Source organism: Fulmarus glacialis, unplaced genomic scaffold, assembly GCF_000690835.1.
Source record: "Fulmarus glacialis isolate BGI_N327 unplaced genomic scaffold, ASM69083v1 scaffold19185, whole genome shotgun sequence".
Classification (NCBI taxonomy): domain Eukaryota; kingdom Metazoa; phylum Chordata; class Aves; order Procellariiformes; family Procellariidae; genus Fulmarus; species Fulmarus glacialis.
This window is the reverse complement of record NW_009215159.1, coordinates 16446-36800: the sequence shown is the minus strand read 5'-3', so window position 1 is coordinate 36800 and position 20355 is coordinate 16446. Positions and strand designations below refer to the sequence as shown.

The 20355-nt window shown below is 36.9% G+C and overlaps 1 protein-coding gene across 1 annotated transcript in view; it reads left to right on the top strand.

Annotated features, from left to right (window-relative positions):
• Positions 1-5299: 5299 nt before the first annotated feature.
• Positions 5300-20355, top strand: part of SLC7A6 (solute carrier family 7 (amino acid transporter light chain, y+L system), member 6) — a 23840-nt gene continuing 8784 nt past the window's right edge. Inside the window, exons 1-4 of the mRNA XM_009578852.1 lie at positions 5300-5866; positions 9647-9772; positions 11581-11725; positions 14271-14394. Of these exons, the coding sequence (XP_009577147.1) occupies positions 5335-5866; positions 9647-9772; positions 11581-11725; positions 14271-14394 (927 nt within the window). The 5' untranslated portion in view covers positions 5300-5334. The remainder of the gene's footprint in view (positions 5867-9646; positions 9773-11580; positions 11726-14270; positions 14395-20355) is intronic.

Sequence of the window (20355 nt, the reverse complement as noted above, 5' to 3'; positions counted from 1 at the left end):
AGGCATGAAATATGTCTGAACCTCGCTTATTTTATAAGGAGACCAGGGTAACCACCGTCTGGGGAGGGAGGAGCGGCCACCGAGGGGCGAAATGACCCCAAATCCTCCCTCCTCCGGCGCCACGGCGGGACCCTGAGGGCCGGTCTCCTCGCGCCGTTCCCGCCGGCGACAGCCCGTCGTGTCGTGCACATCCCGACTTGAGGGTGGTTTTCTGGAGCCACGTGTTTTATTTAGTTTGGCAGCAGGCGGGGATGAGGGTTGGTACTCGGGTCGGGTTATAACAGGATGTTTTTTGGTGGCGGGGGCATGTAATTATAACTGCTCTGTTATATTGCAGGGAACTGAAGTGGGCTTAGTAATACCCTTAGGCAAGCATGTCTTTGCTTACTGGCATTTGGTAGTGATTTTGATTGTTTATGTGTTTTTTAAGTGACATGTATTAAATGCAATCTGATTAGGTGTGACTGGAAGTTACAGCTAAAGAGTACACATGGGTATAGGTTTGTAGGTAAGCGTGTGCCTTTTGACATTACTTTTCCCCTTCTTGAGACGTTTCCATTTTTGTGCCCCAGCGTAAAAAATACGATAAATTATTATTAACAAACTTTATTATTGTCCCTTCTGACTTTACCTGGGGCTTAGTGTATAAATTTCACCAGATGTTCCTTTCATTGCAGCTGCTTCATGCACTCCCAACCTCACTTTTGTCTAAATCAAGACTGTCTACCACATCCCTTGTTGTGAGCTTGCTTCTATTTTTTCCCTTGGAAATATAAAAATAAATTAGAAGGTGTGAAGAATATAGTGGCATGTTATTTTCCACTTGCAGCTAGCACAGTTCCCTAACTTTAAAGTGACTTGGTTTAAAATCTAGGTTAATATTACTGAGGTGCATTTGTCTAGGATTGGTACTTTAGGAAATTTTGAAAAGTTTCTGAGACATTGTAACTGAATATCTGTTTGTGAGCTGATTATAGGTCTTTCCCTTATTTAATGTTCATAGTCTTACTCAAGATTTGTCCGAACATGTAGATAGTGTGTGTATTTGCTGAACATCTTTTGTGCAGCTGTGTCACAGGTGTGTTTAGTCAGGACTTACTGCCATCACTGATACACTATCAAATGAATAATTGACATAGTAACTTCTCTTCCATACCTTTTTACATGATGAACACACCTTGTGCTTTTAAAAAAATGGATGTTACAACCAATTCTGTTTGATCAAAGGTTTATTTTGGTTTTTATAGCACTAAAGATGGTGTATTTGTGTATGCAAGCACAGAAGACTTAGTTGAATAGATTAGATCTTTACATTGGGAATTGCTTTTGTTGCAAGGGCTTCCTGTCTGCTAACTGTATGTATGGCAGGGAAATGATTCTTCTCTCACCAGAAACAAGAAAAACATAATAGACAACACTAAGCCTTTCCCACTTAAATGTTCAGACTGTGAGGTGCCTAAATATATGCATTGCAAGGAATAGGCATTTCTGGGACTTAGAAACTTTGCTCTGTTGGTGCTTAACTCCCTGAGGACTTTCATGCTGTTTGCCTGTGTAGGGCAATCTTGACTCTTACCCGAAGGGCCAGTCATTGTGTTTAGAAATAGGAGTTTTACAGCTCATATATGTGAATAGTCAAAGTATATATGTAAAGCTATGTTACAACAAGAGCTTTTTTATGCAATCAAGATAACTGTGGAAGATAGAGGCAAGAACACTAGAAATCTTTGCTAATGTGCAGGTATTGTATATGAGTATAGCAAAACATAGTAAGCTTTTAGCAGTTTGGTATTTCACATCAGTCATTAACCCACTCGCAGGTTCACCCCAAGTGGAACAAATGACAGGTCAGCTGCTGTCCTGCTCAGTGGGAGAGACGGGATCTTTTTTTTTTTTTTCCCTTCTTGTAAAGGAGGGCCACCCTGTAATGCAGTGTTAATACTTTGCTAACTGCGCATTAACCTTCATTAGCTCCGTTTGTACATGGCCAATGTGTGATAGGCCTTATCAGAATATATATTTTTGGTGAGACAATGAAGTGATCCTCGTTTCAGGTCACTGTGTCCTGGTTTTGTATCGAAGCTTTCTGTATCAACGGCAGTGTCATTTCAGTAAAAAATCTTATGCATATCAGCAAAAAGATTCCTCACAGCTGCAACGATCAGCAAAAACAAGAGTTTAAGACTCTGTATTGCACAAGGTTGAGTGATGAGGAAATCCACGCATAAGGCTTATCCACGCATAAGCCTGCATTAGCCACAGCAGTCCTGTGGCAAGGCTGGCAGCATTAAAAATAGTTCTAACCGGGGTTTTAGCTGGAGTGTTATAGGATTGTTGTATTTTAGAAAATATGTACTATTCCTCTCTGGTTCTTCTCTTCCAAGCCTGTCTTCTGTTTCTATAGAAATAATGGTCTTGTGACAGAATAATGGATTTTAATATATGTGGGTTTTTTCTCAATATTGCTAATCTTGACATAGCTTCAGTTTTCTCTAGTTTCTGCTCTCCGTCTTCCTTTGTAGGTTTTGGTTTGTTTTTTTTTTTTGTCGGTCAAAGCTGCTGAGTTTAGTTCCGGTTAAGATTAAGTGCTTGTAGGAAAAAACGTGCCAATAGTTTTGTTTCTGTCATAGAGGTGGTGTAATAAGACATGCGACTCAGGCAAATAAGCAATTCCTGCCCTGAAGGCTTTAAGGTTATAAAACAAATAAGGTTAGAGAAGAGAATTAAATGCCAGATCTTGGGTGAGCTGTTGCTTCATGCAAATCCTAGTTGTCAGCAGATACCTGAGGTTGGGAATAACAAAAGCAGACTCAGAGAGGACGAAAGAGTATTGGGAGAAAAAATAAACTAGATTGGGAGGATATTATAGTTGTTCTTTCCTGGGTAGGGTAGAGTAGGGCAAGAAACAGTCAAGGTCATCAGTAACAAAATAGTATAAAACTGCAGTCACGTGCTGCTAACTGAGGTGGAGACATTTGAACAGTGACAGGGGCTGTAGTTACAGGTAATTAAATGTACCTCTGAACTTCGGACCATGAGGTAAATCATGATGACTCTTAGTCCAAAACTTCCAGTGTGCAAACAAATCAGATTTGATTTGATTTGAATGATTCAATTAATTTGAATCAAATCAAATCATCAAAATGCATGAGTATTCAAAGTCACGTTTGTGCTTCTGAACAAGTCATACTTTGAAAGGTGTTCCAGGAAGAAATGGGAATGATGATTAGGATATGTGGAGTAAGAAGTCATAAAGCTGTGTAGTTATCACCAAAATGATGTTCTACATCCATGAGTCAATTCTTAGCATATTACTCAGTTTTATCCTTCAGCTGGGAGGGTTGAGAATGAACATGGCATATTTTCAAACTGGCAGTCGGATGTCATAATAATAGCTGTAGTATTCTTATTTTTTCCACTGACATTTGTCCAGAGTGATTTGCCTTCTGAAATATGTTTGCAACTAGTGTCCTGTCCGAGTCAAAATAGAAATGAAAAGACTCAATTTGGAGTTGAATGTTATTTCTATGGGTCACAAGTGTTCTTTAAATCCACTTCTTGCCATTAAATTAGTCATGAAGACATCTGCTTTGATTATTTGTCCTGCTATTTTACACATTTATGCTTTCTGATGGTTGCATCATATTTGCAATTGATTATTATAATAATTTATAATAGTTGACACAGTCATAACTGAACTTTCTCCTGTAAAGTAACTCAAATAATCTTACAAGCTCATAGGCTGCATATCTTTTTGAAGACTTAGCTCTACTACACCAATAACAGAAAATCACACCTTTAGAGTTACTCTAATTCAGGGATGTCAAGTCAGATTTTCTGTACTGTAGTATACGGGTGTTGGCTTTATAATAAAGGAAGAGTATGATTATTAAGTTTCCCTCCAGAAAGGTGTGCCTCTAACTGCATGAGCAAAACCTTGTATGTTTGTATGTTACTAGATGCATAGACATATATGTAGTTTGGTGATTGCATACTGACCTTTCAAAATCCCCATACTCAGGGTTTTTGTTCTCTTAGTTGCCAAGTTTATTGTTGGAATCACAAAACCATTTGTAAAATTACTGTTACCCCAAAAAAGCACAAAACCTTTTTTTCCCCCTGCTAGATCAACTGCTTTATTCTAATTGACCCAGACTTCTTAATTTTTCTGTTCTATAGTAAATGGCTGAAATATACACTGAGGGCTTAATGAGGGGCAGAGCAAATGTATGGTAGTGCATTCTGGTAATTATGTAGGGCCTATTCTTCATGCAGCTGATAACCTAGTAATCAGAGGTGCATTTGGAATTTAAACTGGTTTCCTTACAAGACGGTTCCTTCAATAGATTATTTCTTACTTGAACTTCTATAAAATGGGCCTTATTCAGAATTACTGCTAATTACCAGTATATTCTTGTGCTAATAAATGTTATTAACAGTAACTTGCTTTTGGAAGGCATGGGAGAGTTTCCTGGAGACTTGAGAAGAAGTTGGTTCTTTTTCGAAATGGTCAATTCTGAAGCAGAGGAAAATGTTTATTTAATTTCTGTGTTCTTAGGTACTGTTAAATACAGTTGCTAATGGAGGAATTTGTATTGAAACTACTGTGGGTTTTTTCTTGTACAGCCTGCACTCTTAGATAACTCCCAAGAAATGAGGCAGTGGGAACTGGGAACAGTTTCGTGGAGGGGGGAGGGAGCGAACTGTAGTATCAGTTAAAAGTCAAGAGATGGATCAAGGGGATTCTGGAGTAAGTATCTCTTCGTATTGCCCTTGGCAAGAGCCCACACTGCGTTAGTAAAATGTGCAACCTTCTTACTAGATCACTCATAACTTACATGTGTAAGTACAGTAATTTGATTCATATTTTTAGTACTGCAATAAATCTATGTTCACGCTTAGAACTTCCAGCTTGGTCTTGCAGTGCTTGCTTTTCTGTATCACCTCACTTTGCTTCTATCTGTTCCTTCTTCCTTTTCAACAGTGGAATCTCAATTCTGTCCTTCCTACAGTTTTGGTTGTGGTGATTTCCCCCCCCCCCCAAAGGTAGAAGTTCCTTTCTCAGCTTAAGTTACGTTGGAATTTGTCTCTTGCTCTGTGTGTGTTGGTTTTGCTGCTTATTTCAACTATGCATGGATTTACCTTTGTGTAAGAACAAATATGAAGTAACAAAAGGGAATTTCTCAATTTACATTTGAAAATCATAGGGTAAAAAGGTAGAAAGAAGATTTGGCAAGAAAGTCCTGGTATAAAAAAATTTATAATGATTTCAGCTGTCTATATTTTGTTTTAGATCGTGATTTGGCGTCGTGGAGAACTTACAGTCTTTCCACAATGGGAGAAAGGACAGATTGTACGAAGTCGCATAGCTCGCTGGCTGAATACAGCCCCGTCAATAAATCAGACAGGACAGATCCAAGTGACAGCTGTGAAATGCAGGATGGAAACCAAAATACAATGCAACTGAAGAAAGAGATATCTTTGATAAATGGGATAAGCCTTATAGTAGGCAACATGATTGGTTCAGGTATCTTTGTCTCTCCCAAAGGAGTTCTCATCTACAGCAAATCTTATGGATTGTCTCTAGTAATTTGGGCAATAGGAGGGATTTTTTCAGTCTTTGGAGCTCTCTGCTATGCTGAACTTGGAACCACTATTACGAAGTCAGGAGCCAGCTACGCATATATCTTGGAGTCTTTTGGGAGCTTCATTGCTTTTATTCGTTTGTGGACCTCACTCCTAATTGTTGAGCCAACTAGTCAGGCAATTATTGCTATCACCTTTGCTAACTACATAGTTCAGCCTTTCTTCCCTTCTTGTGATCCTCCGTATTTGGCTTGCCGTCTCATAGCAGCTGCTTGTGAATGTAAGTATTTCTTGAAATTTACTATGGTGATTTTTTATCCAGGGTTAAGCTTTTATTAAAACAAATCCTACCAAGTGCCAGAGTTGTTGCATACTGAATCTGCAACAGTTTGAGTTACAGTGGGGAGAAGAACAATTTCCAGCACATGAATAACTTGCAGGTATTCAGTCAGTGAATTACCATTTTCTCATTCAGAAGCACGACAAGGTATTTAACTCTTCCAAGTTTACTTACGTGGGAAAAATGGGGGAAAAAGTTTGTTTTCCCTCAGAGAGGTATATTAAATCAAACCTCAAGATACTCTTGATGTGGTCTAAGAGTTGTTGCAGAATAGCTCTTACACTATGAATTCTGCTGTAATTTATTTTACAATAGCTTCTCAATGTATACATGCTTAAGTAATTAGTCTGGTAGGGTTTCAAAAGATCATTAATTCAAGATTATTCTTTGTGCTTGTGATTAACAGTAACATCAAAAAGTTGTACCTGTTGTAAAGCTTTTTTAAAAAGCAGCAATTTTGTGTGCACATAAACCATTGAAATGTTTGTAATCAGATAGCTAACTGTTAGTCAATATAAACAGCTGTCCGCGTGCTTCAAATCAGGACTGTTCTGCTGTATCAAGAGAATGATTGTATTGTGTGTGTCTTAATTTTAGGTATTTCCTGTTAAAAGTATTTTATATACGTATTTTACATTTCCAGTAAACAGTGAAAAATATGTTTCAGAAAGTCTGTGTGGCAATCCTTCGTCATGTACTGATCATCATCGCCGTGTGCTGTGGAGTCTGCCATTCCCATTGGCCTGATGCTTTTATCATAAAGCTAGTACAGAAGTTGGGCTTTTCTACTGCCAGCAATATGCTAAAGGGAGGAGATGTGCTGCTCCTAGCTGGTTCCTTTTTGAAGCAACAGGGAGTCTGTTGAAATAGCTCTAATGTTCCTCATTACAGTTGTCTATGTAGGACTAGAAGAGGGGAAAGAGAGAGAGAGCAGTAGTGTGTGCTTCAAATATTTGACATCTGTAGCTAGTTGTGATATTATAGCTTCCCTTTCCATTTTTGTAAGTTAATTTGTTACTGTTGAGAAAGCACTAATGTGCTGGTCCAGGTCCAGGTAGTGGGAAGAATAATCAGAAACTTCTTCCAAAAAATCTGTCGGCTTACTCGGTTCTGTTCCCTCCGTCTCCCTCCTCCCTTCCAAATGTGTGTCCACATTTTGTTGTGACAACTTCAGAAAAGAAATGAAGGACCTGTAATGTCATGTTCACATTCCTTAAACAGATACTGTCCCAAGGTATCCTGGCACATATTCAGGCGTGGGGAGGAGTCTACTCTTCCATTTAAGGTATCTCACGTCCGAGGGGAGTTAGCCCTTATAAAAAGCAGTTTATCAAAAAGCAAGAAGTTAAGACAAAGTGATTCAATTAAAATGATTATATAGTAGATGTAGAAAGACAACATGATCTCCTCTACACTTCCTGCTAAGAGAGGGGATTTAGCACCCTTTTCTTTACTGGAGACAGGTGACAGCAAGATCACTCTCATGTAGGTGGAACAACTTCCTTTAACGGTCCATTTTATGGTTTAAATGCTTGTTCTGCCCTGCTCTAGGTGTCAGTGCTGACACTGTCACTCCTGCTCTAGAACTTCATTTAGCTGTTCCTGTTAAAGCCTGCACTGCTCCCTGGCCTGGCAGGGCTGATGTTGTGTGTCAAATCCTCAGCTCTGGATACAATTAATACTTTATTAATGAAGTTGCTGGGAGTGGAAGTCTGAACGTTGGTTAGGTACAGATTGTATGTGAGAAAGGGTGGGTTTGTTGTGGGGTTTCTTTTTGTTCTTTCTTTTTATTTTACTATAGTAATAACAATACTAGGTCTAGTGTGAGATCAGTCTTAGTGTTATACAGCATTACTTCGTCAATCATATTGGCAATGGCGGTGGCATCTGGTGCTACAGAACTAAACTTGATAGTTCTCAGGAACTTTAAGTAGCTAAATGATAATTAAGTTGGAGAAAACATGAGAGAATAATTTTAGTAAAAGAAAGAGGGAGGGGATGTGGCTTATTCAGATTCTTGATTATCTATCTCTTTTTTTTTTCTTTTAAGATACCAGAGACAGAGTAGCATTTCATCTGAAGTAGAGACCAAGCCCTAACTCACTAAAATAAGGAGTTAATAATAATTACTCCCAATGAAAGTTGCTTTAAAAAAAAAAAAATTAAGGGCTGAAATAAACCCTGTGAGCAAATACTCTGTAGATAATACCGATCATTAATACTGAAGAGCAGAGACCAAGCAGAGTTGTTTTTTTCCTGAGGGCTCTTTGGGAGCTGCAGCAGTCCTGACTTTTGAAATTTGATACAACTGTTTTTTTCCCCTCATCTTGCCAAGCTCAGTGGAATCTAGTTCAGCTATTCCACTTGGCGAGACTGTCTAGTATACTAGTGCCGTGCTTTTGAGATCATTACCTTTCTTTTGTTATCTTTTTAAAATTATTACTTTTCTATTTTGTAACTGTGCTAAGTACATTTTTATCTTAATAGTATCATATTATTCTTGGATTATGGGAAAGGAAATAAGTTATCACATCTTTTCATTTAATTTTGATTTGTTACTACCTTACTCCTTAAACAATCAAGTTCAGTTTTTATTTATGTGTGTATTTAAAATACATAGTACAGAAAATTGTTTGGAGATAAAAAGTACAGTAGAATATAACCACTTTTTTACTAGCTAGAGAAAAAAAGTTTTGGGGAAAATATTTAAACTTCTGGGTTGGAATCAATAATGTAATGATAATCTGGATAAGAAAAATATGCACTGCATTCGTATTTTGTTCAATGAAGAATACTGAAGATACTGAATCCTATTCAATATTCAGCATTTGAGTTCAGGCAGAAGTTGTCTGGCTCTCCACTTGAGGAAAAAGTAATAAATGCAAAAGCAAAATGTTCAGCGTCATGAGAACAATGTATTTCAACAATAGCTTGAAAAGTGTTTATGGGGGAAGTTGATCATATGAGTAAGTTTAGTCAGCCACTGTTAGTAAAATATTTGTGCAATCTGAAAGTCTCACTTCAAGTTCCATTATAATATTGTGAAATAGGTCTGACACTGATTTATTTTGGGATAGAGGGAGGAATATATTCAGAATACTCATTACTTACTACCAGTTCTTAAAAATCCAGATTAATGTTGCATTAGCTGTAAAGCATATATTATTTGGTCAGATCTGTTCTAACCTCACTTAGTAATACGGTTTAATACAACTGGAAAAGAGTATTGAATCGCCTGTGACCATATTCAGTATTGCAAATACTGCATGGATGTTGAACTCATCTTCAGACTAACAAGGAAGGGGAAAAAACTTTTCACACACTATTTTAATATGTTTACCTAAAGGAATTTCTAGATAATCTTTCATTTATCAGAACAACATTGATACATTGAAATGAATTATGTAATGGTTTCTTTAGCTTCAGGATAGTTGCAGATTGCAGCTGATGAGGGGTAATATTAGGAAAATGGGCATGTAGTCAGAGAAGGGGAAGGTCTTTCCATCTTTTGAAACAGTGTGTTTAGAACATCTGTTTCCTACTGTTTTGTTTAAACCAGTGTGTTTTCATTACCAGTGTATTTTGCTTAGTTTAACCTAGGTATTAGTATAACAGGTAAGTGCATATTTAGATTATAATTTAAAATCTTTGAAAAATGAATTAAACTAATATTGTTCAAATAGTCTTTTCATTTTTCTTTTTTTCTTCCCCTCCCCCTAGGTCTTCTAACATTTATAAATTGTGCCTACGTTAAATGGGGAACACGGGTGCAGGATATATTTACTTATGCTAAAGTCACTGCTCTTATTGTCATCATCATAACCGGACTTGTTAAAATATGCCAGGGTAAGCTTATAAAATTAAAGCAAAGGTTTTTATTTATCAGTTAAACTGGGTAACTGGTCTAAAGACTGTAAAATACCTCTGTATGTGTTATCAAATGCCTCAGTAAAAGCATAATATAGCCACTCTGAAAACACCAATAATACAAATATTAGGCATTATCATGATACTATGTCATGAGAAGCTACCCTATCTCAGTTGACTTTGAACTGGGTAAAAGAAGGTAACTGATTGCTCAGCAATGTTGTTCAATTTACAGCCTGCAGTATGGAATAATAAAGGAAACAAAACCAGCAAAATACAGAGCTAGCAAAATACGATGGGAGTGGAGAAGGCTGTAAATTTCTGTAAGGAACATAGTACTTTACAATGAGATCAACTGATTTTTTTTTTTTTTTTTTTTTAACAAAATGAATTTTGTGCAAGTCTAAAAGTGACTGAACTTAAAGTAAAAATAGATTTGTAAGAACATGTAAGTAGATTTGTGAAACAGCAGCTCTTTTTTTTGCTCAAATCCTAAGTTCCACTATAGCTGTTGAGAATTGGAAAGTTGCTGGGGGTTTGGATTTTTTTTTTTTTTTTTTTTTAAATTTGTGTGTGTGTTGGACATTGTGCCTTCAAGTTAGAGGAATTCTGAACTTAGTTTTGTTCTCATCCCTTCCTTTGGGAGAATTTATTGATGTGTGAGACTAAAAAAATTACGCTGCTTTCAAAGCTCTCGTAAAGGTCTTTCCCTGGCAATCTGGCAATTTGTGTCCTTTGCTCTAACCGGTTATTGTTGAAAGTCCATGAGCAAGGTAATTATTGTGAATGGAACAAGAATATGCATATGCGAGCATCGTGCCGCACATCTCCCATCCCTTGTTGTGTAGATGTTGAGCCTGTTCACTACTAACTTCCTTGACATTGTCTCCCTTCTAACTTGCAGTTACTCTGCCTATGCCTGTGCCAAGGGAACAGCAATGTCTGATTAGGATAAAAAAGTTAAAGAAGTGAAGATATTTTAGAGGCCTCAAGTATTTGCCTGGCCAGTTTTCATGAAGTCTAAACATTTCAGGATGCATAGTACAGGGCACGTTTTGGAGTTACATCGTTAATCACCTTTCTGTATTTGGTGTTTTTGTGTGTGTGTGTCTGCATATGTGAAATAGTCTGAATATATAAAACCGCCATTGATAAGCTTGTCTTGACTTGCTTAAAGTCAAAAGATGGCACAAGTTCTCACAAATACTGGTGCAAAAAAACCATATACTTTTTCTCTTAGCTTGGGAAAATTTTATCTCAAGTAACAATAATATTTTATGTTCTGTTAATTGTTCTCAGTATTCTATTTTTAATAGCTAAAACTTAAGCATCCATTTAGTGGTTTGGGTTTTTTTGGTCATAGTTATCTAAAAACAACTGTAGTCTTTGTTTTCTGCATAGGTTAAATGAAAATTTTAAAGGATATAGAAGAATAGAATGCATTATTTTATAAATACCTATGTTATAAAAAATAACTTTAGCCTGAGTGCTGTCATTGCCAGTTATTTGTAGCTTAGTCTGAACTTCCTGAACTTTTTGTGCCATTGTGGATGAACTAGGTGTTTAATTATAGAACAGTATCATCCACAGAGCTTAATTTTTAGTAGTTTAAATGCCTTGCTTATTCTCATGGCTGAAGCACAGAATACAATTGGAAAAAGGGCTTAATAAGCAGCTTTGAAGGAATTAGGGTTTCTGAGTTTTTTTGTATTTGTGTGCCAAATTGAAAAAAAATTACTTAGTGTATTTTATTATCCTGTACTTCATTGCATGTCTTCCACACACAGGACATTCATCACACTTTGAGAACGCTTTTGAAGGATCCTCTTTTGATATCGGAGACGTTTCCCTTGCACTCTATTCTGCCTTGTTCTCTTATTCTGGTTGGGATACGCTCAATTTTGTAACAGAAGAGATCAAAAACCCAGAAAGGTAAATGATTTGAGCTTTCTAAACCTGGATAGTTCCCAAGTTGCTTGTTGTGTGGCTGTCTTTCACTAATGCGTTCTGAGCTTATACAGAAATGAGTAGAACTGCTTATACTTAGATGGCAAGGCCGTGAACAATCACTAGCAAAGATTTACTAGTTTTAAACTCCATTAAAAATGAGAAGAAAAAAAAAGTAAGAATGAATAAGTCTAGATGATTGCAGGATGCTGTATTCAGTGCTTGGTAAGCTTTCAGTTCAAGATGTTGCTACTGTTTATTACAATAGGTGTTAATATTGCAGTGAAACAGTTACATAAGTGTAGTCTGTGCTGTGTTTGTGCAATAATTCATATTTAAGAATGTTATCTTTTCCATGAATTTATGCTCTAAAAGTGTGACTGACTAAAAAAGTGTGAGTCTGTAAGCAGATGGCTTTATGTTAAAAATAGAATCCCATTTGGTCATTTTTACCTCCTATTATAAGCAACAGCTCAGATTGCTACAAGTGAAAGATAAAGAATGGAAGGGAGGTTTTTTTAAATTCTCCCAACTGATGTTGACTTTTGCAGTTTGTTCTGTTACCCCTGAGTTCTATGCTTTGCATTTATTTAACCAGGAAAGTTATCTGTCAAAAAGATAAAATAGCAAATAAGTATTTTAACTTAAAAAATAGCTATTTTTAGTCAGACTGAATTTCAGGTTGACAGTGTTTCCGTAAATTGTCTTGCAAAGATTTGTTATATGTTTTCAGAAGAGATGTACGTTTTGTGTTTGCATCAGTTATTTGGTGCTTCAAATCGTTTTTTTCCCACTGAAAGAGCTCCCTTTTTGAGTGCTGTTGCAGTGCCTTTTCATCTTTTTAAAGTTAGTGTATTGTTCTGTGTTATGAGTTGGATAACTCTTGTATTAGATGTATTGTTTTGAAAAATAATTTTTCTCGCAGGATATTCAGCTGATGAAAATGTCTTTAGATTCATTTGCTATTTATAGGCACTATATCAGTGCCTAATACAAGCTTCGTTCTTGTAACAATTGTAGCTGATAAAGTGAACTTAAAATTTCAGCTTTCTACATTGACAGTTCTTGGGAGTAATGGGATGTTCCAGACTTCTGTAAAATTACTCCAAGAATTACATATGTTTCATATTCACTTGATTCATAGTGCCCTCATGCTTGTCCAGTCAAAAGTTGCAATCCACAAGTTAAATTTGAAATAGTCCCTTGGCTTTAATCTTGGGTGATGTGAAGTCCTTAAAATGCCATTTCAGCTTTTTGTTACATTATGTAACATTTCTGAATTAATTTCTAAGTGGTTTTCTAATCCTGTTCCTTCTCTGCACTGAGGTTTACAGGTCTGACAATTACTGTGAGTGTGCAACCTGGAAGCAGAGTCAGAACTTCCAGTTACTAATTTACTGATTTATATGGAGGGGATGTGGTGTCTGTTTGTTTTTCTGCTTCCACAGTATCAGACAGACCCAGCTGGAGCTCTGGGCCTCAGGAAATTTTTGAGGAAACTTCCAAAGTGCATTTCATTTTTCTGCTTCGTTGGGTTTTTGTGGGTTTTTTGTTGTTGTTACTGAAAACCGTGTTCATGGCAAATGCTCATCCATGTCACCATGCCGTGTTTGATTTCGAACTGGGCAAATGTGAGAGTAACACTCTCAGTTCTGCTTTCCCTTTTGAGACATTTGAATATCCCTGCAAGCTTTGGGGAAAGAATAAGGCTGAGAAAAGCTGAAACCTAAAATTAAAAGTTTGCTTCTGCTTCTGCTCTGCAGAGTTTCTCCCTGCGGAGCTGCAGACTCAGGGATGTGACTTTATCTCAGCTTTAAATTAAATCTTGTCTGTTTACATCTAGAGGTTTGCAGTGTTTTCATGTTACACTAGACTTTTTCTGTATTACTTTCTAGACATGTGTTTCCTAGTAAGACACACCACATCCAGAGATTCACAGCTGTGCAGCAATTTTGGATCTGCCCTCTGCATCTCCATTTTCTGCGTTTACGCAGCCCCGTTAGTTTGTTCTCTGCAGTGATGAGTGCAGAAGAGAAGATCAGGGGTTTAGTTTGGTTTGGTTTAGTGGATCTCCCTGCATCAGTTCTAGAAGTAGGTGCTAGAAGAACAGCAGCATTCCCCTGGGAGAATGAGTGCAATGACTCAGAGCTCTGCCCCTTTGGGTTCTAGTTGTGGTAATTAACAGGGCCAGTAGGAAATAATTTAAAGCATGTAAATTTGAAGGCTATTATTACCGATCTGGAAACCCTGAAGTTAGGGTACTTGAAAAGCAGTTGCATAGAATCCCTTTTTACACATAATTTAGGTTTTAAATTATTGCAAAAAAATCTGGTTTTTTCCAGTATTCTATATTAGAATTTCTAGTTTTAAAAAAAAACCAAACTCTTCCAGAGATACCTATTTTGAAATCTTTATTCTGTCTTCATACCTTTTATCTCTAAGGTAAAGGATGCAAATAAATAAGTTTATTCTGTTATTAATGGAATTTTTTTTCCTGGGTTGTGGGTTCTGGGGTTTTTTTGTCTTACAGGAACTTGCCACTGGCTATTGCAGTGTCTATGCCAATTGTGACTATTATCTATATTATGACCAATATAGCTTACTATACAGTGCTGGATGTCAAAGCCGTTCTTTCTAGTGATGCTGTGGCAGTGGTAAGTTGACCATGTGGTATTTTGCTATATTACTCACTTTTCACCTTTTAGGGATGCATTTCTTTTTGAGGAACAAAACAGGAAAAATCCCTAGTTTGTTATAGTACTTCACTGAATACAGGAGGACAGAACATTCATCATGAATAATTTAATCTTAAATAGAAAAGTAGGTAATGAAATAACGTATAATAATAATATATTGTTAGATTTATTAAAACAAGCACAGATGCATCTTGTTAATGTATTTTGCAAAGATGCTAATTAGACTTGTGCACTTTGAGCTGATTGTAAATTAGACTCATGAGTACGTAATTGTCTTCTCTGTTCCTTCATGCTGCAGTATTTAGAAAGCTGGAGTGGTACGCAGAACAGTGTTGCACTGAGCTACATTCTATTGAGCTAACAATTGATGCAATGCATATCTGTAAATGGATGTGTTGCAGCTCAGCTATGACAAAATTTAGCTTTGTATCTCCTTTTTAATAACTTAAATCACTGTCTTCCCAGCATTGTATTAATTCCAACAACTTTCAATATTTTGAAATTCATTATTTTTGTATATGGATGAAAGTTTGAATCCAATTAAAATATATAAGCTTCTTAAAGTAAAAGCTGGTCAAAACATGTTTATACTTAAAGCTAATCACTAAACAAAAATGAAGGGGTTTTTTTGCCCTGTAGCTAGTGAATTAATTGGATGGTTCTGATTGCTATATCCTTTAGACCTGAGACTTGGAAAATCTAATCTTCTTTTTGGTTATTTAAATTGGAGGAAAACAAATAGCTTTCCTCCCTTTTAGATTCCGAATTGGCTTCTAAAATTTAAGTAGTTAGACAATGGACAGAGTGTTTTAAATACGTCAAAATGAAGGAAGTATTCACTCTGTTCCCACGGAGGATTACTATGATTAAAAACTGGCTTAGCAAATCAGCAAACTCTTGTTTCAGGTATTTAGGCAGATGGTTCTGCAAAAGCACTTACTTGTCTTTCTTTCGAACTTGAGAAGTATTTATATTTAATGTAAGCTTTCAAAATAGTTTATGATAAATGTGGGCTGTAACTTGTTATTTCAAATGTGATTATGCAGATGTTTATTTCAAAGTGTATTGAAAGTACATAGATTTTAATTCTTTGCCTCTTTTTAGCTGTAATATGGAAATACAAAGTTGTCATAAAATATATGGTGAAAAACTTGGTAAAACACTTCAGAATGAAACAACACAAGACAGGGACAGAAAATATTTAATTTTGAATCAGCATGTGTTAAGGGTAATAAAATCTCCAGGAATATTTATTTCTGTTGTAGGCTATGGTATCCCATATAAAGTACCTTCCAGTGACTCATAAAGGAATTTTAGTTCTTGTCTAGAATTAATTAATCCAGACAAAATTAAAAGCCAGTTGTCCACTGTCCATCCTGACATCTGTAAAGCAACACACTATTGTTTTTTTCTAAAAAAGACTTGGAAAATACACTCCGTTGACAGCAATGAAATTCTACAATGCAGCCTATCCCCTAAGAGTATTCTGTGCCTACTCTACTGCTCCTGGCCTTTGTCATCACAGAGGTTTATACAGCCGTTTGGTGAATGGGATCAGGAAAACTGATCCACCCTGGGAGATTGGGGTAATGACTCACTGTGGGCCTGTCCAGTGTGTGTTGCTGTACACACAGCAAGTGGTAGCATTGCAGCAGCAGTGGGTAGCCAGAAAAAGGAGGGACGACGGATGCCTGAACCTTACTACACATGTGAAACCCAGACCTAAATTTTTGTGATTTTATATACACTTCATTTAGTTGTTCTTTGACATTGCTGTTGACCAGAAGTGAATATATATTTATTTTTGTGTGTGTGTATAAATTTATGTATATACACGTGCTGTGTACTTTTACATGAAATTGTAATACTCAGAACTGGACACATCAGGTCTTCCTCTCTAGTATAGGATGCATCCGGACATGGAGGAGAAAAAAGGAAGACTTAAGAATTATATAAATTCTTAGTCAATCTAATTGCACGCAGAGATACTGGGCGACCAGGATAAGAATGAAAAAATATGTTTGTGATTTCCAAAGTTATTAGGGGATTTACTTCTTGCGCTAGTTTTAATGAAACTTAACAGAATGAATGACTTTGGAAGTCTAGAGCTGTGCTTTTTCACTAGATCTCAGGATTGCCAAATACTTGCACTTAAAAGTTTAACTGATGTTCTATTTAAAGGCATTTTTGCTGAGATGTCTCATCAGCTGGCAAACAATGGTCTTCTGATTGCCACTACTTATATCCTTTTTAGAATGACAAGGTGAAAGTGCAGCTGAAGTTTAATACTTAACACATAACTCATTAAAGGTTCCTTTTCATTGCTGATATGAATTTAATTGCCCAGTTTTATGAAACCAACTTTAAGCTTGACCTACTAATACATTAGCAAGTAGTGTGGACCTCTGGAAGGATGTCTGTAGAGGGGAACTGTTAACACTGAGGACCTGACATGCACACTATATATCCTTCAGGGGTATTTTACTTTGGATTGCCTCTCATGAGGTCCCGTGGACTGAATGCTTTTGTGTGGTTGGATTGCAGTAGGGGAGTGCAGTAGGTATGCTCTTAAAGTGCGTCTTCCAATTTAGCCTGTTCTAAAAGGGAAGTTTCCTTTAACTCTGATGCTAAACGATGTGAACCAAAAAGCAGTAAGTGGCAATAATTGGGAGAGTTGCTTCAAAAGTGCGCTTGCGGCCGAAATTAAAACACTCATAATGCACCCATAGTTTTCTAGTGAATAGGGGGAAAAAAAAGAGCTAATGACTGTAATGGTCTGTATTTGAAAACCCTTCTATAATACAGAAATGTAAAAATCTTCATGGTGAAATTTCTCTGGGTGGTGGAAGAGAATTTTGTCCTCAGTGGAATCTTTAAGAAGACTTAGAGCAATGTGGTCGGTGGATCAATGAAGAAAGGAGATGAGAATTAAGCCATTCAAAAACTAATCTGGAGAAGATGAGCCGCTTTGATCTGCTCACATATTCTACATGTGATATATGATACAGATTGCTGTAGTTTCCTTATTGCCCGCTATGTAGTTTTAGAGTGAAAATTGCAATAATGATTTTTTAAAGAAACATAGTAGTAATATTGCTGCATTTTAGAGCCTTTTGTGTAGCAAAGCAGCAATTAAATTTAATCTTTCCTTTGGGAAGGAATGGAGTAGCTTTCTCCTATTCATTTCAGTCAAGAGGCTTTGAGCTGGAAAGGGGGGGGAAGCTATTTCCAGTTTCGAAATGATGAGAGTAAAAGTTACCAGTGAAACAAATACTAGTAATAGTGTATCTTTGCATATCACCTTGCATACTCTTTTTCTTGGTGGCTGGGAGGTGAAAAAAGTCTTACCAAGGGATGATACGGAACAAAATGATAAAATGTCCTTCTTTTACTTCAGTTTTAGGTTCATTGTGGTATAGTCCCAGTTGTTGGGGCTAAGAAACTGTTTTTTTTAAGCTCTTTTTTGTTGAAATAATTTAGGTAATACAGCAACAGCTAGCTTAGAAGTTCTGCAAATGCTCTTCAGATGGTTGCTGATCATGTAAAAATCGCTTCCTTTTTCAGATTCCTGTCAGAGTTTCACAGTTGACTTCTGTTTTGCCTCCTTATACAAAACATCACAACCGGTAGTGTTAAGTTTTATGCATATGAAGCAGTTACTCTGTAGCACAAACACACTTAAAATAAATAAATAAAAGCAGAAATTTTATCTCACCTTCCCCTGTCACTGAACAACTATTTTTTTGCATCTGAGAGAGCTGTGGTATTTTTTGTTTGTGAAGAGGGCAGCTGGCTCCACAAGCACTTTTTGGGCTGCTTCATCTTCTAACAGGAAAGAACATACTGGCTGCCAGTGCATAGCTTGTTACCTGCTTCCTGTGTTTAGTCATGTCTGAGGTTTTTTGATTGAGTTCATACAATAGGTGATATTTAGCAGCTTACTTCTTTTACTTGGAAAAGCTAAAAATGATTCCTGGTTGAAGGAAACTGTTGTCCTGCATAGCCGGCTGTCATCTTTCTTGGAGCTGTACAGCTTCGTAGATTGGGGATAAAGATGACGACTTCAGCTGCGTCTTTGAATACCATCTTGTGAGTCCAGCATTGATCAATCCAATTTACCCTGGTGTACTCATATTCTAGAGTAGACTTGCTTTCTCCCTCAATGAAACAGGAATGTGGGAGGCTGTGTGTTTTAGCCATTTTATTCTTCTTTGGTGTATAGTTTAACAAATGATGCATCTCTTTCTTCTGATGGAATTCAGCCAGAAATTCTTAAGTTACTCTTAGACCTTTTGGGTATTACTTCTCTTCCTTCATTTGGCCAGTCACTGGCTTCTTTTCTGAAGAGGAAAATCTGCTTATCTTTGGCTGCCAGTGTCATGTCCACTTTCTTTGCTTGCACTGGCACCTCCCAGTAAGGTTCCTTTGGATGAAATGCACATTCTGTACCTTATAATGGAAGAACTCTTCATTAGGGACAGGCAGCTGCTTTTAAAAGAGAGCTGTTTAGTGAGTCATTTGCCTTTTTTCTTGGAGCTAGCTGTAAGTCACTACCAATGCAGCGCTCCTGCTGCCAGTTATGTAGAAGTTCTCTGGCTTTGGAGGCCAAGCTGAAAAATTGAGCCAGAACTTGAAAGAGTGCTACATAATATTTTCAATATGAGAAAGATAAGAGACCTTGGAAAACATTGAACCCTTATTCTACAGCTAGCTATTAAAAATGCTAAGAACGGGATAAACACCTGAGAAGATTTAGATGAAGTATCTTCAGCACCTCCATGAAGACATAAACGAAACTGTTTTACTGGTGGAGCTGGCATCTGTAATCTTAACGTGGGCCATGCAGAAGAGACCTGTTACATGCAGTAGACATGCAGTATATTAATGCAGTAGAGTAGTGCTGGTTTCTCTTACCATAAGATTGTATTGAGTGACCTAAAGATGAAAAGAGAATTTTGTGCTGGACCTTGCACCGCACTGGAACCTTTTTCTCCAAGAAAAGGCGTTGCCAGTAATACAAGGAGAGAATTATGTCTGTCTGAGTAGAATCAATCAACCGAATGGTGGTTGAAACAAGAATTACAGGAAACCTGAAGATTTAAATTGCTTTCTTTTGCACCTTTACGATTTTCTGTTTTCAGTTGATGTGCACTCTCTTTCCTTTCTTTAATATATGTGATGTTAAATCTAATTTGGTCAAACTGAACAATGTTATACAATATCTTGACAAATGTAATCTATGGCAGTGGAAGAAAACTTCATCTACTCGGTGGCTTTTTTGGATGTGCGGCTTCCTGATTGCCATAAATCATAGTTTCTTTGTTTCCTTTAGGAATTACCTCCTTAAAGGCCTGAGAAGCTAAAAATTGAGAAAACAGACTGTAGTTCTGACTGCCAAATCTTCCTGTAATGTGGGAATGTATTTATACTCTGCCTCAAGAGAAAAGTCAAAGCAGAATTAATTGCACTTCCAAGATACTAGTCAGATCGTTCATATATATTAATCTCCTTACCAGGGTAAGAATGTTACAGAACTGATCCTGGAAAAGCTCACATGTGTGATAGGATCTTGAAATGAGTTACATAAAGAGGCTCTGTAGATGCCTTTTAGGTCTTCCTAGAAACACCTCGTAATCTTTGGGTATAGTTTTGTATAAGTTTCTTATTCATGTTAGACTACATTCTCTTTGCATTTATCCATCTGATCAATACTGTTTTAGTGCTTTGCCAGCCTAGCATGTGCTCGCAGCTCCATATGCTCTCAGTGTAGTCTGGCATCTTTTGTGTGCCTCTAAGTGCACTTTTTGTGTGCAGCTAAGTGTGGTGAAACAGCTCTAATCTTGTGATTTGTAATATAAATGTGGGTCTTTCTAATCGTCTGTGTGTCTGAATTGCTGGGTGTGAAGCAGTATCCTCTGT